General features: G+C 37.6%; 1 protein-coding gene across 2 annotated transcripts in view; it reads left to right on the top strand.

Annotated features, from left to right (window-relative positions):
• The window catches only part of LOC122038887 (proteasome adapter and scaffold protein ECM29-like), a 53,097-nt gene that overhangs the window by 26,143 nt on the left and 4,020 nt on the right, over positions 1–22,934 (top strand). For both annotated transcript variants that reach the window (XM_042598849.1, XM_042598850.1), the window contains 9 exons: positions 1,279–1,455; positions 1,702–1,965; positions 2,298–2,396; positions 2,524–2,708; positions 6,170–6,505; positions 7,989–8,142; positions 8,473–8,583; positions 21,199–21,366; positions 22,203–22,329. In XM_042598849.1, coding sequence (XP_042454783.1) covers positions 1,279–1,455; positions 1,702–1,965; positions 2,298–2,396; positions 2,524–2,708; positions 6,170–6,505; positions 7,989–8,142; positions 8,473–8,583; positions 21,199–21,366; positions 22,203–22,329 — 1,621 coding nt within the window. The remainder of the gene's footprint in view (positions 1–1,278; positions 1,456–1,701; positions 1,966–2,297; positions 2,397–2,523; positions 2,709–6,169; positions 6,506–7,988; positions 8,143–8,472; positions 8,584–21,198; positions 21,367–22,202; positions 22,330–22,934) is intronic.

A 22,934-nucleotide genomic window follows, 5' to 3' on the forward strand; every position in this document is an offset into this window, starting at 1 on the left:
GGTCGTAACGTTGGTCGCAACCGCTTCCGTTAGTTTCCGGTTATGTCCTGTATGAAGAAGATGAATAGTGCAGGAGAATAAATGATAAAATAAGTGTATGCAGTAAGGAATCTCTCTCCTCTCTCCTCCTTTTTTCCCCTTTTTCTCCACCCTCTTGCCTGCGGAGGGAGGTTTTTTTTATAAGAGGGTCATGTCAAGACAAAAGATGTCAGAGAGTCATGATATCCTTGTCTAGGTGTCAAAAGGTCCTGTCCAAACAAAGAGGTCAGAGGTTATGTTACTTCTGTCTAAGTGTCAGTAGATGAGACAAAAAGAGGGGTGATGGGCCTAGCAGTCTAATGGGCTTTCAATGGGTCGACTCGACTCTGGAATAGTGTCGGGCGGCCCTGGTTTGGGCGATCTTGATTTGGGCGGCCCTGGTCTGGGTGGGCCTGACCATGCCCTCTTAGACTAGGACCGCCCAAACCAGGGCCGCCAGTCTAGGCGAAACCAGGGCCACCCAGACCAGGGCCGCCCGATACTATTCCAGAGCTGAGCCGACCCATTGAAAGCCCATTAGATTGCTGGGTCCATCACCCCTCTTTTTGTCTCATCTACTGACACTTAGACAGAGGTTACATAACCTCTGACCTCTTTGTCTGGACGGGACCTTTTGACACCTAGACAAGGGTATCGTGACTCTCTAACATCTTTTGTCTTGACATAACCCTCTTATGAAAAAAGCCTCCCCCCGCAGGCATGAGGGTGGAGAAAAAGGAGGAGAGAGACTCCTTACTATATGCACTTATTATATCATTTATTCTCTTGCACTATTCACCTTCTTCATACAAGACATCGCTAGAAAATAACGGGAGTGGTTGCGACCAGCTCACTGATCTACCAGAGGGCGCCCCCGGGCCAGGGTACGTTTCCCAAGCTTATCCTTCGCGCATTTCATCTCTCTACCATTTAGCTGGATCCTTACACACTTTTGGGACCGGCCTCGAGTGTTAGAGTGCAAGGCCGGGGCAAGCCCGGTCTGTTTGTAGATTCCTCCGGCAGCGGGGACAGCTCACCCCCTCCTCTTGGTTTTTAGCTCGAAGTCTCCTCACGGTCAACACCGGCACCACGTCATCGGCGGTCCACTCTTCTCAGCTTCCGGACAGGATCATTAACCTATGCCCAACTATACAGTTGCATGTATTATATGTTTTTCCTGCTGTAAATAGTAGATATGTCCCTCGTATTCTTTTTTGTGTTGGTTTATGCTTTCTTAACTGTGAAATTTTATGTGAGTAGGATGCCATGGGACATATTTGGAAATCTATTGTTGCAGATTCAAAGAAAACTATTGATGAACATTTTGACTATATTGTGGATGATTTGTTGGCACAATCTGGATCAAGACTTTGGCGTTCACGTGAAGCTTCTTGTTATGCACTTGCTGACCTTATTCAGGGTCGTAAATTCAGTGAGGTTAGGGTCATATATCTTGAAATGCTAATTATTTAGTTTGAGGTGCAAAAAGATCTAACAGTTAGTAATCCGAGGATAGCCATGAAGTAAAAATCGCAGCATTTAGCAATCTGAAGATAGCCTTGTAGAAACCCTTTTATACTGTATCTCCAATAATTTCAGTTTGTCTTGCACTACTTGTGTAAATGAAATCATAATACCTTGTCACTTTTGTTTTTCTTATATTGTTTCTATCCTGTTATACAGGTATCTAGACATTTAAAAAGCATATGGACTATAGCATTCCGTGCAATGGATGACATAAAAGAAACTGTACGGAATTCTGGTGACAGTTTGTGTCGTGCTGTGACTTCATTAACCACTAGGCTGTGTGACATTTCGCTTACTTCAGCCTCAGATGCGAGTGAAACTATGAATATTGTTTTGCCATTGTTAATAGCTGAGGGCATTGTAAGTAAAGTTTCGAGTATACAAAAGGCATCCATAGCGATGGTCATGAAATTGGCAAAGGTAAGCAATATTTAACATATATGCAGAAATAATGTCAAAAAGAACTTCTACTTTGAGATATTTGTGTTCATGAACATCTTTATTCACTAAGAAGCTGTGTATTATATCTTTTGAAATGATTTTTCCTAAGAAAAAGTGAAAGATCCCACTAGTACTACAGATCCAAAAAGTTACATTGCAGGTTTAGTCCCACATTATTTTAAGTTAGAGAGCAAAAAGACATGGAGATTCTTTTTATTGAATTACTACATGATGCATGCACTTCTCATCTATAATAATTCATCATTAACTTCTAACCTTAAAGTTGTTTTCTTTAACATTTTCTACTGCAGAATGCTGGAATCGCAATTCGCCCTCATTTACCGGATCTTGTATCTTGCATGCTGGAATGCTTATCAAGCTTAGAAGACCAAAGGCTCAACTATGTTGAGGTTTGACCTTGTTAAAAAGTGTGGATTCTTTTTGTCAGTTTGAAATGTCAGGTTTAGGAAATATAATTGGTTAATATATGTTCTGTTTGCAAGACTACAATGTTTTTCTTTTCTATTCATTTACCAGATGCATGCAGCAAATGTTGGAATCCAAACTGAAAAACTTGACAATTTGAGAATTGCTGTCGCTAAAGATTCTCCAATGTGGGAAACCCTCCACTTATGTTTGAAAGTTGTGGATGCAAAATCATTGGATTTATTGGTTCCTCGGCTAGCCCAGCTGATAAGGTCAGGAGTGGGGTTAAATACCAGGTAGGCTCTTGCAATTTTTGACCAAGTTCATGTTTTTGTGTTCTTCACTTCCACTTTTACTAATTTTGTTCTCTTACTGTATCCTTTTCTTACATATACTATTATGTTTGCCTTTTGTTTGTGTTAATTTGTTTGGTCACGTGTTAAGTTTCTTTAAGTCATGAAAAATTATGCATGATAGTCAGAATTATTGCTTTATGACCTCTTATTTCCTATGGTTCTTCATAATCTGAGGAAAGTTATCTCACTATTCAATTGCAAGTGATTAAGTTCAAGCTAGATACGGAAGAAATTCCTTTTTTTTTTGGTCAGAAAAAAGTGTTTTCTTTAATGTTTGGTAAAACCTTCTGCTATCATATGCATATTTTATGTGCTGATCTTAGTTTTTTAGATTAACACTCTTGATGGAAGATGTAAGACAGTAAGAATAAATGAAAAGTGATGCACATGGCTAATCAATCCAAGTCGTCATGCTTTGCATGACATTTACAAGTAACCCATTGCACAGTTGCATGAGGCAATGATCTTACCAATTCTATAGTTATGACTAAAAAAATCTTTGGGAATAATAAACTGAGAAAGAGATCCAAGATTTAGTTCACAAATAATTTTTAGTATTTTTTTTTTGTAAAAGGAAACAGTTATTACTCTTAGGTGAGGCCTCTAGCATGTCACCAACCTTTTGTAACCTTGCTGACATGACCAAAAAGCCAAAAAGGTATACTGTAGTACTGTGAATTAACACGTACAAAAGTAAGTTTACCTCAAATCTTTCATCTTTAAATGCAAAACCAAATCAAATATCATGTTGGTGAATTCATTTGTTAAACTCACTTTGATTACAGTACTCGTCTGCAATGCTTTTTTAAAGGTTTTTCATTTGTTGATGTTACTCTGATAGTGTCTTCTGAGTGGAGTTGGAGTTTTACTAGTACTTCAAATAGAAAGAGATTGTTGCTCTCCTCATATCTGTTACATAAGATCCTAGACACTTTCTTGAAGATTCTCTTTGTGTCTGTCTCTCTCTTCATGAAGTGTCTAGTTTTCTCATGTATGCAAATGCACTTGTGTAAACAAACAAACAAAACAGAAATCAGATCATGAGATACATGTTATACTTAGGTTACATTTCTTTAGGTTGAAAATATGGATAGAAGAAGGTCAAAGGAAAGAGGGGAAAATCCAACAGTGTATTATTGCTTACTAGGTTGGAAAGAGGCTGAGGCGAGAAAACTGGAGGGAATACACTTCACCATTCAATTTTTTTGTTCTATTCACTATATCTGATAAGAGTGATTGAAATGAGAGCAGCTTCTAGATTCTTGTGTGATCATTGTCTCTCTTAGACTAGAAGGATGATCTTATAAAGTTGTTGTACGACTTGCCAAACTTTATGCGTCAGAGTATTGGGCTATAGGAAGTAATACTAATAGAAGGCTCACCATCTGAAATAGACAAATTTGTGCATTTATGTCCTTAACATACCGATGGTACCTTTTTTCTACTAGCATTATCTAATACTGCAGATTTATGTTGTTCTATTCAGGGTTTGAGATCTCGTGCTGAGCCGGTCGAAACATTTCGTTCCACCCGCCGACCGACACTGGTACGAACCAGGCACCAGACCCACTATAGCCGCGGAGGCGTTGCGATGCTCGCGGCCGCACCGAAGGGGCGTCGCAAGGCCCGCGACCGCGTCGAAGGGGCGTCGCAAGGCCTGCGACCATGTAGGAAGGGCGTCGCGACGCTCGCGGCCACACAGGTGGGGCTGCGCGACCCCCGCTACCGCATTGGAGGCGTCGCAGATGCGTTCGATCGATTTTTTTAATTAAAACAATTTCTAGGGTGGATGGGGATAATTCAAAGAGACTTAATTAAATCCTAATAAATTATTTAATTAATTAAATATTTTATTTATTTTAATTTTAAAAATATTTAATAAATATATTATTTATTTATTTAGTTATATTATTAATTTTTTAGTAATCTAATTATCTCTAATTTAAATAAATAATAAAAAAAAAATTTGAATCCTAATTAAATTATTCCATTAAAATATATAAAAATTAATTTTAAACTCTAGAAAATTCTAATAAAATATTATATATTCTTAAAATCCTTCGTAGATATTGCGCTGGAGGGACCGTGATTTTGTTTAGTCTTTTTGATTTAATTAATTTTTTATTTTTTAAATATCTATTTTTTATAAATAAACTATTATTAATAATAATTATAAAATATTAAAAATTATTTCAAATTTTTAAATAATTTAAAATTTTAATAAATATTTTAAATAATTTTAAAATTAAACACAAATTTAAAATAATCTAAATATATATATATAATTCTTAAACATCTCAAATAAAATTTTTAAAATTAAAAATTTACAAATACATAAAAAAATAATTTAAAATTTTCAAATAATTTTATAATTATTTTTATAATTTTAAATTTAGTTTTGAATTTTAATAATTACTTATTTTTAAATATTTTTTATAAAAATTTAATAGGCATTATCTTATGAGAAAATATTAAAATATAAATTCAACATCTCAAAATATAAACATCTTTAATAATCAAATATTAATATACATTTATATTTAAAAAATATTGAAACTATATTGGTATGACACGATACGATACCAAAATCGTGTCGTTCTGATCCGGGACCGAAACATTGGCACGGGTTGAGATTTTAAACCTTAGTTCTATTAACCCTATCCAAGGTTTTGAATCTCATTTTATACTAGGTTATCAGAGATGAGAAAGTTTGTGTGGTGACTGCCATGCTGAGTCAATAATGATTCCTCTATTGTTCATTGTACATATATTTTCTTTTTTCTATGTAGAAATAATTATGCCACCCCCTCATGTTTGATGGGACCTTTCTTTTTGATAGTGATAAGTTGAATGCCCAGATGATGTACTGGTGAAATATGTTCAGTTCTCGGAGTTGCATTAATACACTCTTATGTCAATTCATTAATTCTAGCACAAAGGATTAGAAAACATATACAAGGCAACTATACTTTGCTCCAGCACCCTTGCAAGATTTAATTTGTTTTCTGTGTTTGAGATTTCTGTTGGATTGTGGTTGATACCTTTTTTTTTTTGTTTTTTTTTGTTTTTACTTGTGGAGTGTTGGTATCCTACTAGGAGTCTCAATTGCAAATTGGGTCTGATCTAACATGAGAGTGGTAGATGAAGACCATGTTGCAAATGGAGTGACTTCGACATGTCTGTCATTAATCTATCTTATAATTACACCAAATAATTAAATATTTCATACAAATTTAATCTTTGCTTGGCATTGTACACATGCTGTTTGCGTCTGATAAATTTCTAATGCTTTTATGCTCTTCTGTTTTTTTCCATCTTCTGTAAATGAAGTGGATAGTGCTGTGACAAACTAAGGTGTGTTCTTGGATTTTATTCTATAACATATTGTTCTGTTCCTGCAGGGTGGGTGTTGCAAGCTTCATTACATTGTTGGTTGAGCAAGTAGCTTCTGATATCAAAGCTTTTACCGGAAGTTTGTTAAAACTCACTTATCATGCTGTTCTTGAGGAGAAAAGTAGTTCTTTAAAGAGAGCATTTGCAGTTGCTTGTGCTGTCATTCTGAATCATGCAAACCCATCTCAGGCTCAAAAAGTCATTGAAGACACTGCTACCTTACATTACGGTGAAAGAAATGCCCAACTTTCATGTGCTATTCTTCTGAAAGCTTATTCAAGTCTTGCGGCTGGTGTCCTTAGTGGATACCAAGTTGTAGTTGTTCCTGTAGTATTTCTTTCCAGGTTTGTGTTTGTCAAATAATCTATATTTGTTCTTTTACATCCTTAATATTTTGAATAGATGTCCTGTAAATTTATCATTCCTTATATCTATTCCTTCTACAAATAAGAGGAATATCAAAGAAAACTTGATTAGCAATGATAAAATAGGATAACATTTATTTAAATATAGATGATGATATAGTAAGGGATAGAGTTCAATGATGTAGGAAGATCCATATAGCTAATCTCACCTAATGGGACAAGGGTTGGTTATTGTCGTCATTGTTATATCTGTTTCTGATTTCTTGCATTATTTTCAACTCTAGTTTTTCAGTTCCTGCTGCATACCAGTTACCATTGTAGATTTCTGTATTACAAATACTAGACTGATAAGTATAATCAAAATGAAGGTAAAGCTCTACTAGGTATATCAATTGTGGCGTAATTGTTGTCATGCTATGACGGCTAGTGAATAGATACTAACCAAACATACAATTTTGAGAATTCAATTTGTTGAGTATAGGATCTACACAACCAAAAATGTAAAGTATTGCGCTTGCTGATCAATACTGGTGGATACCAGCAATCCATGATTTGGGTGATATGATGCCAATATGAGTGATACAAAGCATGTTGCAGTTGATACAGATTTGATACAAATTCAAAAACCAATAATAGTTATATCAACATGCCTTTCAAGTGTATGGTGACTATGAAATTATGACTAAAAACATAAAATTTATATGATATAATAGTTGTTTAGACAAACATAAAGGAAGACACATGGATTACATCATTCAGTTACAAATCAGTATTTCAATTTCTTTGATTCCTCATCAATTCTGATACTTGGCCGAACTAGTAAGAACTGATTTGTATATGATCCCACCAGTTAGACTAATATTTCAAACCTTGGGCTCAACCTCCTTTTTAGCATTTACCCAGAAGCATTATGGTCCAGCGGAAGTTTCTCGAGCAATGATTTAGTGATTGAAAACTCAAGCTCTAACCCTTGCAGTTGAAGGGGCTAAATTTCTGTGTCCAGCTCTTCAATATGATTAACTATGAATGTGATTTCATTGGACATGGTATTGGAATATCAGAATCTTGGAAACTCAGTGAACTGAAGTGTAAATACATGCCCAATTTCTTTTGTTATTGTTATGGTCATCAACTAAAGTGTAAATACATGTAATAGCAAGGGAATATCTGTAACAACTCTCTCTCTCTCTCTCTCTCTAGGAGGGGGCTTCCTAGGGTTGAATGGTTTAAAATTCCCCTGTATCAGAACAGTAATGATTCAATTAACGTAGCCATTCATTCCCTTATTATTCTTCCTTTAATAATGTAATCAACATTTATAAGGCAGCTCAATGCATTCCTCTTGATTTTAAGTTGTTCAATTTGTTTCCTTTCTTCTTTCTTGAAATTCTCTCTATTTCTGTGATTGAATCAATGATACAAGAGTTGAAGGCTTTTTTTTTTTGTCTACATGGTTTTGTAGGTTTGAGGATGAAAAAGATATTGGTACTATATTTGAAGAGCTCTGGGAAGAGAATTCTAGCAGTGAAAGAGTCACTCTTCAATTATACTTGGGTGAAGTTGTTGCCCTTCTTTGCAATTCTCTTGCTTCATCATCTTGGGCAAGTAAAAGAAAGGTGAATAAATTTGCTTTGTTATAGATAACTGAGTATGGTTTTAATTCTTGACTTACATCACTCATACCATGTATGTAATCATCTAACTAATGAACAATATACATAAGGTTGAGCAGTATTGCTGGTTCTAGCCATTTTATAGTTTATGTAGTCTGATTGTATCTGTTGATACAAGTTTATACTGCTCAGTTCAACTACCGTAATGGTTCAAGCCTAAACTCTTATCAGTATTCGTTGAAGATATTCCGTCATGCAACATGTACATATTTTGGAAATTGTTTATTATTTAGAGTTATTTGCCACTGATCCCTTGTCTCTTTCTTATGACAGTCAGCTAAAGCTATTCAGAAGCTTAGTGAAATCCTTGGTGAATCTCTTTCTCGTCATCATCTCAATCTGCTCAGGTGCCTTCTGAAGGAGTTGCCTGGTCGTCTTTGGGAGGTATTAAATGTTTAAAATGGTCTGCTTGCCTTATGCATACATTATATTTATGTATAACCTTTTTTTGGCTTAGATTTTATTGCATTCTAAAAAAATGATATTTGAAGTAATAATATAACATGATCAAATTTCTCAAATTAAAAACATCAAGTTCTGATAATTTCTTTTAAATTGAAATCTCTAGTGCTTGAACTATTTGAAGTTTGTGCGGAAGTGTGGTTGTAAAGGGTATTCAACTGGTATATTATCTACTGCTTCATTGGTTGTGATGTCTAATTGGAGTAAGGTTTTCAACAGTTTGGTATTGCTTAACAATATAATATTCACTCTTTCACATCAGAGCATTTGAAGGGGAGGCTTAGCGCAACGGTAAAGTTGTTGCCATGTGATCAAAAGGTCACAGGTTTGAATCCTGGAAACAGCCTCTTGCAAAAAGCAGGGTAAGGCTACGTACAATGGATCCTTCCCCGGGACTCCGTATGGCGGGAGCTTTGTACACCGGGCTGCCTTTCTTTCACATCAGAGCATTTAGATTCATGACCATTCACAGCTAGCACCTTGTGTAGATTTCATTTGAGGGATAAGATCCGTGCAATCGACAAAAATATTTGGGATAGCATGACTTGATGATGGCAATGACAGTTCATAAATGGACGATAGCATGCATCTTGGGCTGGATTATTTCTTTACACCAAGAAAATGTCATTATAGATGCACAGTTATATTATTTTACCAGCATTATTAAGCCTTGAATAATTTAGGTTTAGAAAAATATGCCCTAAAACCTGTCATCCTGTTATGATCTTGGTGTATGACAATTTGATAAATCATCAGGGTGGTAAGTTGTTTTCAGGTTGTATCTGGTGGTGTCTATGGTGGAGTTCATTGGTTGCCTATCAGTTCAGGTGGCTGTCTGTTAATGCATGTTTCACGTAGCAGGCCTTGTTCTCGACATGAAGGGAATTCTATTGTGAGTTTGTTTTCTATTTTGTGAGCGAGATGTGTGTTTAACGGGATAGGGAGAAATAGAAAAGTGAGTCATTGCCATTTTTTTTTTTGGAAAAAGGTACATGTATATAAAATCAGTTTGAGAGGTAAAAACTGTCAAATGGCATATCAGGCATACAAAATGTCAAGGAGTTAAGCCACTACAGCTGAGGTAAACTCCATAATCCACACTCAACACTCAAAACCTGCCTATAATCAAACATCACATGGGCACATGTCACCCATTGAGATGTCCACACCATCTATCTTGCATGCAACAATATAGTCAATCCACTCTACAAGTGTCATTACACGGACATAAGTCCATATTGGCCTTTGCATACACACCAAAAGCTACAACAATGCATCTTACTTACACAAACCAAACACCGTGAAGCTCACACGGACAGCCATAACACGGTGAAATCCAAAGCCAATCAACAATGCAAACGACAAGTGTCTTCCTTAGGCAATAACACGAACAATTCCAGCAGCTTCAAATCAACAACACTAAGAGCTCATTCGTGCAACCATAATTTATATTGATCTCAAAACACAAGGAAATATACTGTCATCCATTTATTTACTGTAAATAACAGTCACATATGATCTTTTAGTGTGAGTCGAGAAATGATATGCTACAAGAATATGAAGCACGAAATGCTCAGGGACTTAGCATTTCCTACGTGGAAAAAAAAGAAAATAAATGGAGTTGATAATAAAAGAGAGAGAGCACTATACTGAAACATGTCCCTAAACAACCCAAAGTGAACAAGGATGCGCAAGGCCTGATGGATGCGCAAGGCCTTAAATATCAGGCCCTGATACCTATCAGTGTCTACTGCTTGCAATGGCTTGATTGTTATCTTTTATCTAGATACCATATGATCTTTTAGTGAAATACACATTGATCTCAATGAAATACCAAAATTCAAAACAAGTAACAACTAGCAAGTGATACCAAAATGAACACCAAGTAGCCTAAGCTAAATAGCAAATAGCATCAAAGTATTCAAAGTTCCAACTTCAAAGAAAAAAAAACATGGAAACAAACTAGTAGTCTAGTACAAACTACAAAGTACAAAGTACACACTACAAAGATAACATCAGTTTGTACTACAAATCCTTAGGAAAATTCCTCTCCTTCTCCATATTCTTCTACGACATGCTCTTCGTCTGATTCAAAATCAAACTCATACATATTCACTTCCTCCTCACTCTCAGATTGAAAGTCATCCTCATCAAGTTCTCTAAGTCTACTACTTCTAGGACTAAGCGCTTCATCTGCTCCCATAGCAGCACTAACAACTTTCCAAATCATGCCCGTGTCCTGTTCAACTTCATCATCAGCCCCATCAACAATCCAATCTTGTGCAGAACTTGCATCACTTGCTAGAAGAACCTCAATATTCCTCTCTTTCTCGTTATTTTTCTTGTTCATCATTTTTTCATTGAATTGAACAAAGACTAGATTATTTAATCGATGTGTATCTAGTCTATTCCTTTTCTTTGTATGGACCTACAAATACAATTAATATTTATGCGAACATAATGAACTATTAGTCTATTAGTATTAAAATAGTTCAAGATTTTAAGCTACTGACCCCTTCAAATGTACTCCAATTTCTTTTACACCTCGATGAACTAGTAGTTAAAGAGAGGATCTTCATAGCAATTCTCTGCAAGTTAGGAGTCAATGCACCAAAATTCGACCACCAATTTGCTGCGTAATTATAAAAAAAAAAAAGTCAATAACATAAATAATATTAACAACCTCAAACAGTAATAATATTATGAATATTTATTTAATTACCTGGATCAAACTTGTCATCATTCAATGAATATGCTTTTACTGCAATGGGTTTCCCAAAGATAGACTCCTTTTTCTTATACATGGGTAACTCCTCAGTCAAAATGATATTTTGCATATCAATATCTCCAAAACAGATAACATCCATACAATCAATGACCCCAATTGTGACAGTTTGATCCAAATAAAGAAGCGGATCCTTATAATGATAAAAAGGATTCAACAAATAAGCCATCAGATGCAGTGGACTATCTAGCCTATCGTTCATCTTTGCATCAATAATATCAATAATATGCTGATAGTTTTTTGGAACATTACTTAGAGCATTCTTAATATCTTTCTTAGCTTGCAGAAGCTCACCATATACAAAACCCATAGATAGTTTCTTATCAGCATCAACAATTCGAAGCACCTTCACCAAAGGTGCAAAAACCTTCAAGTACAATGACACACCAGTCCAAAATCCAATACTCAACACTGTTGTGTAAGATGTTTTCCCTTTAACACTCTTGGAAAATTTGCATTCTTTCCAATTAGTGCTAGTAAACATTGCCCTTAATTGACCATTTTTCTCAGATAAACTTTGCAAAGTTAGAAATGCTGAAGCAAATCTAGTCACCCCTGGTCTCACAATATCTCTCTTCTTTGTATATGATAATGTCAAAGTCTTATGGTGAGCATAAATAAATATAGTTAATGCCTTGACTTGATCAATGACTTTCTTGAACCTTGGTATACTTGCAATGCTTTCAAGCATAAGATTTATAGAATGAGTAGCACATGAGGTCCAAAAGATTATTGGCCTCTTCTCCTTCAACAACTTTGCAGCTCCCATGTTATTTAAGGCATTATCGGTTACTATTTGAACAACATTTTATGGACCACCTGTTGAACGCATTGCTCTACATAGTCATAAATTAGTTGACTTGTATGGGCTTTATTTGAAGATTCTTTAGAGGAAAGAAAAACGATGCCTAATCTGGAATTGACACACAAGTTCATAATTGACCTCCTTTTTCTGTCACTCCAAGCATATGTCATAATTGAACACCCATTCAATTTCTATTCTTCTTCATTTGTCTTCAATAAGCCTTTGATCCTGTCAACCTCTTTCTTCAAATACGGCTCACTCATTTCATATCTAGTAGGAGGTTTAAACCCTGACCCAAATTGACCAACCGCCTCCATCATCACCTTAAAGCTATCTCTATCGACAACATTAAAAGAAACACCAACTTCGTACGCCCATCTACAGGCATATTCTTTAATCAAACTTGTTCTTTCTATGAAAAGTGCATCATTGATGCTTTGTTCCCGCGTACTCTTTGCTAAGTTCAAAGAAGTCTCGGGGTTAATGACACTTTAAAACTTATCCATAGGACCAAGGGTACGTGATGATTTCATGGTCCCAAAAGACTCTTGAAATTCATCCACATCAATATCTTTTCGAATATTCACATCTGATCTTAAAGATTCCTCTTCAATTTTCTTATTTCTCTTCTTCATCTTTCCCTCATTGATTGCATTTCTACACTTAGCTTGATCATCTTTTGAAGACTTTGGACATGCAGACACATTTCCCATTATGTGTGCTACATGTTCTTTTATTCTGTAAACTCCTCCAGACATAACTTTCCACACAAAATCCATTTGATTTTATCCAAGTTCTTCGCATCAATTAACCTCCCATACACCCATCCGACATTGTTCGATTTTTGTTTTAGTATTTCACAATCTAGAGAAGCTTGAGAAACACTAACCGAGGTCGAACCCTCGGGAGCAGTTGAAGATGCCATGACTGCATAATAGCAGGCCAATGAAAAAGCTTCTAATGAAAAATTGAAGAATTGTAACACTAACAAAAACTTCCAATGAAAAATTGTAACCGGTAACCCTCATTAATTCAGTATGTATTATTGTATTAGCATGTCAAATCTCTTTAATCGACCAAGAAGCATCAAAGAAGAACCAAGAAGCAAGATGGTAGAAGCACCGAGAAGTATCGAAGAACCAAGAAGTATCGAAGAACCAAGAAGCATCAAAGAAGAAGCAAGAAGGAAGAAGCACCAAGAACTAGAAGCATCGAAGAACCAAGAAGAATCAAAGAAGAATCAAGAAGCATCGAAGAACCAAGAAGGCAAAAGAACCAAGAAGCACCAAAGAAGCAGCAAAGAAGAACCAAGAAGCAAGAAGGCAGAAGCACCAAGAAGCATTGAAGAACCAAGAAGCATCAAAGAAGAAGCAAGAAGGCAAGCAAGAAGCATGGAAGAATCAGTCCTCACCAGTGGTGCAAATTCTTGCTTCTTCGAGTTTGATGCAGAGAGATTAGGTCGCCAGAGAGATTCCAACGGGGCGTGGCAGAGAACGGTGGACGGGTGGACTAGAATGAACGCCGCGACGATGCGTTTGCGGTGGCAGAGAGATTCGCAGAGAGATTAGGGTGGAACCGTGGAAAGAAACATAGTAGTTTTGGGCTTTTGGGCCATAAATAATTATAGAAAAAAGGTTTTGGTCCAAAACAAAAAAAAAAATCTGTTCGGTCTAGGCGGCGCCTAGGTCGAATAGACCGCCTTTTCAGCACCTAGGACTGTACATAAATAGTATCGCCTAGTTTGGCCGAATAGGAGGTTTTTGGTTTGGCTAGGGGCCGCCTAGGCCGAAATCTGCAACACTGGCGAACACCAACAAAACATGTTGGTAGTTACGAAACACGGACAACAATCACAAACTTAAATCAGCCATTTCACCTCATGATATAGCTATCACCAACCAGAACCATGCAAAGAAAAATAAGAGGTATTATGCTGGCTTTAAGATCCACAAACCGATAGACATAGATTTGAATTTTGCGGAAAATTCATACAACATTTGGAGCAACCCCTTGATGCTGGCTTTTATTGCGAGCTTCCCATATGAAGTAGATCATGCTTGAGATGCATAGGCATCGAGCCTTTGTTTTCTGGTTACCATCTTTGTAGTTCCACCCAAGGACTTGCTGTAATTTATCAAAGGAGTGGAAAATCAAATTAATGTCCAACCATTGCTTCACTGTGCTCCACAAACCACAAGCCATAGAGCATTCAAAGAACAAGTGGTGATTTGATTCTTCTTGATGCCGGCACAATTCACATTCTTTGTTTGATTCATATTCCATTCTATCCTTGGTTCTTAGTTTACCATTTGCTAGCATCCATAAGATGAACCGATGCTTTGGCATGATCTCCGACCTCCATACTATAGAATTCCAAGCCACCTCCGAACTCCTTGGCATGAAGAATTGATAAGCTTTTGCAACTCCTTTTCCTTCACCAACAAACCAATCCATCAATGTCATTGTTTGCTCTACCAATTCCATTTGAGGCTCTTAAGATCTTGTGTCAAATTTCTATAAGTCTCTTGATCAAGGGTGAGTCTGAAGCCTTGATTTCCCATGCCCAAGAATCAACCCCTTTGATATAGTGTTGATGCACCTACTTGACCCATAAGGAATCTGTTTTGGCATTGATATCCCATAATATCTTACTTAACAAAGCCTCATTCCATGCAAGAAGGCCCCTAAGTCCATAACCCCCATCTTGTTTTAATAAACAAAATTTGGACCAAGATATAGGTGGGTGCTTTGAAGACCAAACAAATATACGGCAAATCGCTTTGACTTTTCAAGTACTCTACTAGGAATTGGAAGCATTAAGAGCCAAAAACACGCCATACCTTGAAGAACCGTACCCACTAATTCCAAACGTCTGGCGTATGATAAAGTATTCTTAGGCCAAACATTTATCCTTCTTGTGATAGCATCTAGGAGAGGCCCATAATTAGCAATCCTTAGCTTTTGCGCCGCCAATGAGATACCCAAGTACCGGAAAGGAAATGAACCTTCTTGGAACCCATGAGATCAAGAAGTTGTCTCTTTGAACTTGCATCCACTCCGGCCAGATAATCTTATGTTTTTTGGGGGTTTGCCCATAGTCCCGAAATCCTTCTAAAGTGGTCTAAACATTCCATTATGTGTTGTGTAGATGATATATCTGCTCGACAAAGCACATTAAATCATCCGCATAAACAAGATATGCTGCGGTGATCTTGAGGTTCCTCGATAACACTTCAATACATAAGTCGAACAACAAGGGAGAGAGGGAGTCCCCTTGCCAAAGTCCTCTTTTACCACTAAAGAAACTATATATGCCACTATTTAAAGAAATTGAATAAGATACCATAGTGACACATTCCTTTATCCAATTGCAATATCGTTGGGGAAAACCAAAACCAACGAGTGTCGACATAAGAAAATCCCAATCTACCATATCAAAAGCTTTTTTCAAGTCTACTTTGATCATGCATCTGGAGAAACCCTTTTGCATGCATACTTCCGGAGCAATTCTTGGGTCAAATATATGTTATCATCTATAAAACGCCCCTTGATGAATTCTACTTGAGCCGGATATAATAAGAAATCCAAGACCTCCAATAACCGACAACAAGTATCTTCGAAATGACTTTGTAGAATACATTGTAACAAGAAATTGACTTTTAATCTGAAACCCCCACAGCATTGTCACCTTTTGGCACAAGTGAGATCAAAGAGTGATTCCATTGCTTGATTTAACAACCACTTTGAAAAAATTCCTGCACAGTTGGAATAAGATCATTACTAACAATATCCCAAGATGAAGTAAAGAATTTCGAACCATAGTCGTTCGGACCCGGGGCTTTTCCACACCCAATATCATATAACGCAGCCTTTATGTCTTCAAGTTCAACCGGCTTGCATAAATTCTCAAATTACCCCATGGTTAGCTTCCTTCCCATGAGCTCATTGCTGTCCAGAATTCTGCACGTCTCCTTTTGACCGAGTAAGCCATGGAAGTAGTCAACAAATTCCTTTGCAACTTCACCTATACTTGTGGTTTGTTCCCCATTCCGTTTCTTGAATGTAATGATTGCATTTCTCTTGTTATTCCTTTTCATCACATCATTAAAAAAAATTTGTATAGTTGTCAGCACGCTTCAAGTAGACATTCTTTGTCCTTTATTCATAAAATTGCCTTTCCACCTCGGCTAGTAGGTTGGCTTGCTTCCTTGTGTGATCCTACTCCATAGGAGTAGGACCACCATCTAGAATTCCTCTTTACGCCTCCTCCAACTCTTCCTTCGCCCTTCTTGCCTTCTTGCCTTATCTGAAATGTGCCCAATTTTTTTTTTGTTTAGCTCTCTCAAGCATCCTTTCCAACAGAACATCTTTGTCTTGAGAGCATATTGGGCATTTCCCATTGCTGGGGCTGCCCATGAGTCCTTCACAACATTCTCAAAATCTTTATGCAATGACCACATATTGATGAATTTAAAGGCTTTATTTGGTGGTTGATCCTTGGCTAATGTGTGCACAATGGCACATGAGTGATCTGAGAGACATCCCAGTGCATAAACTCCATATACGCATCAAAATTTGCCATCAACCAAAAGGAGTTAACCAAAGCTCTATCTAGCTTGCAAAAAATGTTACCATTAGACCATGTAAAGCGGCATCCAATGGACCAGAGATCCACCAAACCACAAGCTTGTGCAAAAATCTGTAAGCCCTGCATTTCATGATTAGATAAATAAGAGTTGAAGTCTCCCATAATCATCCATGCATCGGAAATGGTACCTCTTAGATCAGTGAGCGCGTCCCATAAAGATCTTCGTGAGACTATTGAATGCAACTCATAGACAAACGTCACTCAGAAGCCTCTATTGGAGATGCGGCATCGAACATAGCAATGCATGTAATGATCAGTAGTCATAATAGCATTCATATCCACCCTTTGCAAGTCCCAAAGAAGCATTATACGACCATGGTTAGAAAAACCAAAGTTGTGTGCATGCTCCATACCTGAAAACCTTCTCCCTAGAATTAGTTCTAAAGAGTTCTTATTAAGCTTTGTCTCCAATAGTGCCATAATTTGAATATCTTTGTGTTGAAGGAGGTGCTGTACTCCTCCATGCTTTAGGGACTTGTTGAAATCCCTAATATTCCAAGCGGCTACCTTCATTGACCACCTCAGCGGGTTGCTCGTGTCCGAAGTTGTCGCCTACTCCTTGGTATCATTGTGTCACCACGTGCAGTCCCACTTGCACTTGGAGACATGGCTGATGGTAAGGATGATGTTGTGCCTCAGATGTGTTATCGATTGTCTCACTTGCTGCCATGGTGCTTTATTCAACCGAAGAGTTCGAAGAAGACGAACTTCCTAAGCCGGAACATGCAGAATGGGCAGCATGGGGTGGTTGCTCCTCTGTAGTCTGTGTTGCCTCCTCTCCAATCCATGTGGGTATAGGTTACATTTCAATAGCCCCTTGGATGCCAACGCGGTCAACAACTTGGACTCCAACATGATCAACAGCTATTTGGACTTCAACGTTGTGGTCAACAACTCTTAGACGTGTTGGTCAATAGCACCTTGGACTCCAACTTGGTCAACAGCTCTTTGGACTCCAACGTTGTGGTCAATGGGTGGTTCAATAGCCACCGTAATCGGACTGTGAAGTTCCACTATTGCTAATTCATTATGCACTATTGGAATTCCAACATTTGTTTGTTGATGTGTTTGTCTCCATTGTTGCCGAGTACTGTCCTTAATCCTCGTCCTTCCTTGACTCCTCACGATTGTGATCTTTGTCTTCCAGGGCCTTGGCCATTCCTATCATTTTACATATTCTGTGTCGGCCGGTTGTGTTGCTGTTCGAACGGGCCAACACCTCCGTGGCAAGTCTCCGGTTGGTGGCCAACCTTCTTATAGATTTGACACAAATCTGGCACCATTTCATTGATAACATATAGATCTACTTGTACTCCAGTGGGCAAAGCAATAGACACCTCGTGAACTCTTTCCCCAAAGGTTGGAATCTCCACTCAGAGTTGCGCATACTCAAGTGTTCTCTTGTTCGTGTTAGATTGTCGGTGTACAACGGCTTTCCTACTTCTGATCCAATCATGCTTAATACTTTTTGAGTCCAACAATCTGGTGATAGGTCATGAATTTGGATCCAAGCAGGGACAAGTCTTTCATCTTCATTGAAAAGAAAACATCTTGGCATGATTTTCAAAAAGATTGGAATTCCGAAGACAAAGTAGGGTCCTCCTTGCAAGACTTTGCTGATCTTCCTCCGTGTCAAAACGGTATACCACCCAACCACTTTTATGCAATAAAAATTTATGAGGAATCCTCCAACGAGCACCTATAATTTTGACCTCATCTACGCCTAGATGTCGTCCTATGAAGCAACCAACTAGACTGAAACCCATCGCGTTCTCCATGCCATCAATGCCATCATAGTCAAAGGATATTCTTTCTCCTTTGGCTTCATATTGATCAAGTGACATAGCAAGCTTTGTCTTCCTGTTGTCTTTGAAAAGATATGCCCAAGACTTCTTTTGTGGTGGACGATTCCCCTGCCCACTAGCAGCTGTCGTTCCGTTAGCTTCAGCTTGATAGTTGTACACAGCCGGAGTTGGTTGATTTCTCACCTGAACCTCCTCCTCCACCACTGATGGCTGATTTGCTTCAACTTGTGCCTGATCTTGAAGGGAGGTTCAGGTGACCCATGTGGGAAGTTAGCCACATTAGCTACATTGTCCACCTCATCTTGGTGTTCCAAGTCAACGTGCTCGTGTCCAACCACGTTGGAGGCTTGGTCCGCTACCTCAGCATGATTTGGCGTGTCCCCATCACAACCATGGTTGAATCCATTTTCTGTCAAGTGTGTTGCAGCCTCCACTTTGGCAAATCTAGATTCTTCAAATGACAGCATGTGGGCCCTTGGTGAGACTCAAAGGAGAATATTTAAGGGGTTTTTTCATTCTTTCCCATCTTGATGTTACCACGTGGGCATTCAAAGTAAGAATAGCAAAACCAAAGTCAATCCAAATCGAATGAAAGAGTAACGTGTAACCATCAATTTGGAAGCACCATCCAAGCAAAATGCATGGTCCCCCCCCCCCGAAACCAAATCAGAGATACCACCAAAGACTTCCAATTAAGCACCTCTCTAATTAAAGCCAATATCTTTTGAATTAATGGCCATTAATGTTGAATAATTGTTATAAGGTTGCGTACAATGGATCATTCCCCGGGACTCCGTATGGCGAGAACTTTGTGCACCGGGCTATCCTTTTTTTTTAATGTTAAATAATTGCTCCAAGAAATTCCTTCTATGGAACCTGCCGGCCCGAATTTTCATAGAATTTGAAAAACGTCGGCACACCTCTGGTGATGTCTGAAGCAATGGGAATTTGATCGATCAGAGACCTTCCTCCAAGCACCAGTACAGAGGAGAAGTAGGGGGAGGAAGAAAACCAAGGAAACAAGGAGAGATGAACTGTATCACCGGTGAGAAGACAACCCCTATGCCGGAGAAGAACACTCCGATATAGCAAGTGGGATATCCTCTATGCACCCTCCAAATCCACCCAAGAACCACTAGAGAGAGACCATCTACCACAAGTGGACGACTGCCACTAAGAAGAAGAGGAGACCGGGGAAGAGCCTTCCAAAGTTGCTGGAGAAAAAGAGACACTCATCTCAAACTTGACATTGAGATGTTTGTATTTGCTGTGACTGTTTGAGATGGGGTGAGTTCTCTATGACAAGCTCACAAACTTGACATTGCCTGCGGAATATGCTCATATCCATAACAAAACCTGTCTACCACTATTTAACTTTTTATTATGATTCTAGATTTGTTTCACCATCACTGAATTATTTGTGATCATTGCATTGTGCTTTCCCCATGTCTATCAAGTTAGTCGCATCACTTTAGCTATCTTTCATGTCTTCATCCTTGTTCTGTAGGGTGCATTACCCCATAATAGTATAAGTTAGTAGTAGAGTTGGAAAATGGGCCAGGCCGCAAACGGGCATCTGTGTGGCCCAAACCAGAGGCTGGCTCTGGTCAGGCACTGACCCTGCTGCCTGTGAGCCAGTTGGACATGGCCTGGCGTAAACCCATGCCCAACCCAGCTGGCCTGGCTCGGGCAAGGATACTCCATTTCTTCAATCTGCCCATGCAGATATTACTCAACTTCAACACAACCAAATTTTGCCCCCTCTGGTACTGCAAGTCTTCCTTTATCAACATACACAAGGATATCAGTATTTCACTTAGAATGGGGTCTTATCCTTTTCTGGTTCCATGATTATAACTCTATGGAAACAATTAAATGCTTGTGATTCGTTCCCTCTTACGTTTGATTCTATGATCATAACCTTATACTGCATTAGTATACCAACTGTTGCTTGACTGGAAAGGAACGAAAGGGAAACTGACAGAGGCATGTGCATAGTGAAGTGTGAAGATTTTGTTTATCTGTTGAGAATTAAAAATATAGTAGAGCGGTAAGCTGTGTTCATTACCAGTTTCTTTTGTTATGCAAAGAGCAGGCTCAAGATAATTTTACAGCTAACGGAATGAAGGTGGCAAGTCATGGTGGATACCAAAATGTTTTATGAGTATTCTGGTGATATTGGACTCTGTGTATCAAGTCCCTAAACTATTCTTAACATATTATTTCTGAAGTTTATGCTCTAAATTTCAGGATGCAAAACTTGATATGATACATTGGTATAGAACACTAAATCAGATTATATGTTTACTAGAATTTGCAAAATGGGCACATGCTTAAATTCTTGAGCGATGGTTGAGCAGATAGTGATTTTACACATTTTGTAGTTTTTGTTCTTTTCATTTGTGGTTTCTATGTAAGCCAACTTGGTAACAACATATTCAGGTTTCATCTTCTTTGTCCTAATTCTTCTAACCGTTTTATACGTATTTTTCAGGGGAAAGATGTTATTCTACATGCCATAGCTTCGCTATGTTCATCTTGTCATGAAACAATATCTCTTGAAGACCCGACCATGCCTTCTTTGGTTTTAGAGGCAATGATGTCTGCTTGCTCAAAGAAAAACAAAATTTACCGTGATGCAGCATTCTCTTGCCTTCAGCAGGTAAAATAATATTGTGCCTTGCTGGCTTTAGCAACTTTAAATATCAATTTTGGATTATCTTATGTATGAATGCACAGAAATGGATAACCAATGCGAATTATTCTAACTGTATAATCCCTCAGTCTTACCTACAGATTGAAGACATTCTCTTGTTTTGCATTTCAAAAAATTAAAATACTTTGCAGATTGAGACCTGCAAGAAATGGTTATGTGAGGTCATACTTTGATGGAATAGTGTGAAGTAAATGATTGATATGATGAATTGATTCTCATTGTGTTTGAGAATAGTTTAGTCTGCAATTTTCTTCTCTTTTTACTTCACAAGTACAGTTATGTAATGCATTGTAGGAACATCAAGATTTAGGATAGTTATTCATGTGAAACACAGAAAAGGTGTTGCTAATTTTTTTTTCTTTATTGATAAGTGCCAGAGAAGTATTCCCATGCAACCAGTATATTACCGTTGATATTTTCTGTACATTTACTAGTTTGAATGAGTAGTTAATTTATTGCTTATAATTTTGTGAAAGAACAATTTCCTGTCAATGCTATTTGTATTTTTCTGGTACAATAATTATTCATCATCTCAAAGGTTTGTATTTGCATGGTTGTGAGTCCTCCTTTGTATTTGCATTTTCAAATCATATCAATATCAGGAGCTGCAATGTCTGAAGCTTGCAGATTATTCACGAACTCCCATCTCCTGCATCTGCTGAAATTAAATATTCATATTCCTATCTGATTTTTCTAAGGAAAAACATTGAATCTAGACATTATCGTCATTGTTGAGAAAATTAACTTCCCTATATCTAATTGCAGTTTCTCTAAATTTTTAGGTTGTGAAGGAATTCAACAACCCTGAGTTTTTCACCAGTGTATTTCCTATGCTCTATGATGTTTGTAAACAGGCTATTGCCTCCAAGACCATGAATACTAGTTCCATCAGCTTAGTTACTGAGACAGGTAACCTCCAAGTCTATTTTCTAGTAATCAATTGATAGCAGGTAATGTTCGTGAAGAATCTAACTTGTAATCACATTCCAAATCACGGAATTAGATACCGAGCCATGCCGGTTAGCATGGGTGGAATTACCATTCTGCCTACCAAGCAGCATCGGCACGAGCGCAGCGGCCTCACCCAACTGTGAGGCTGACCGACAACATGGGATTTTTTTTTATTCTTTCCTTTCTTTTATTTCTTTTTTTAATATATTTTTTGCAATTAATTCCTTCCGTCCCCATTCCCTTCTCCATTATTTTTTCCCCTCTAGTAAACAAAGACTAAGCATCTCTTTAAAGATGTTGGAGACAGATTATCTGGAAGGATAGAAAAAAGAATTAATATATTTATATTTTAAAAAGTAATGAAATTTTATCGGCACAATATGATACGGTACCAAAACTGTATCATTTGAATCATAAACTGAAATTCTGGCACAACTCAAAATTTTAAACCTTGTTCTAAATATATTATACATTGATAAATAAGTTCAACCAGGAAATATTTGAAGGAGTTGTGATATGCTCAAGGAAAAAACTCAAGGAAAAGCTCAAGGATAGACACATAT

The sequence above is a fragment of the Zingiber officinale genome, chromosome 1A (genome assembly GCF_018446385.1).
Source record: "Zingiber officinale cultivar Zhangliang chromosome 1A, Zo_v1.1, whole genome shotgun sequence".
In the NCBI taxonomy this organism is placed as follows: domain Eukaryota; kingdom Viridiplantae; phylum Streptophyta; class Magnoliopsida; order Zingiberales; family Zingiberaceae; genus Zingiber; species Zingiber officinale.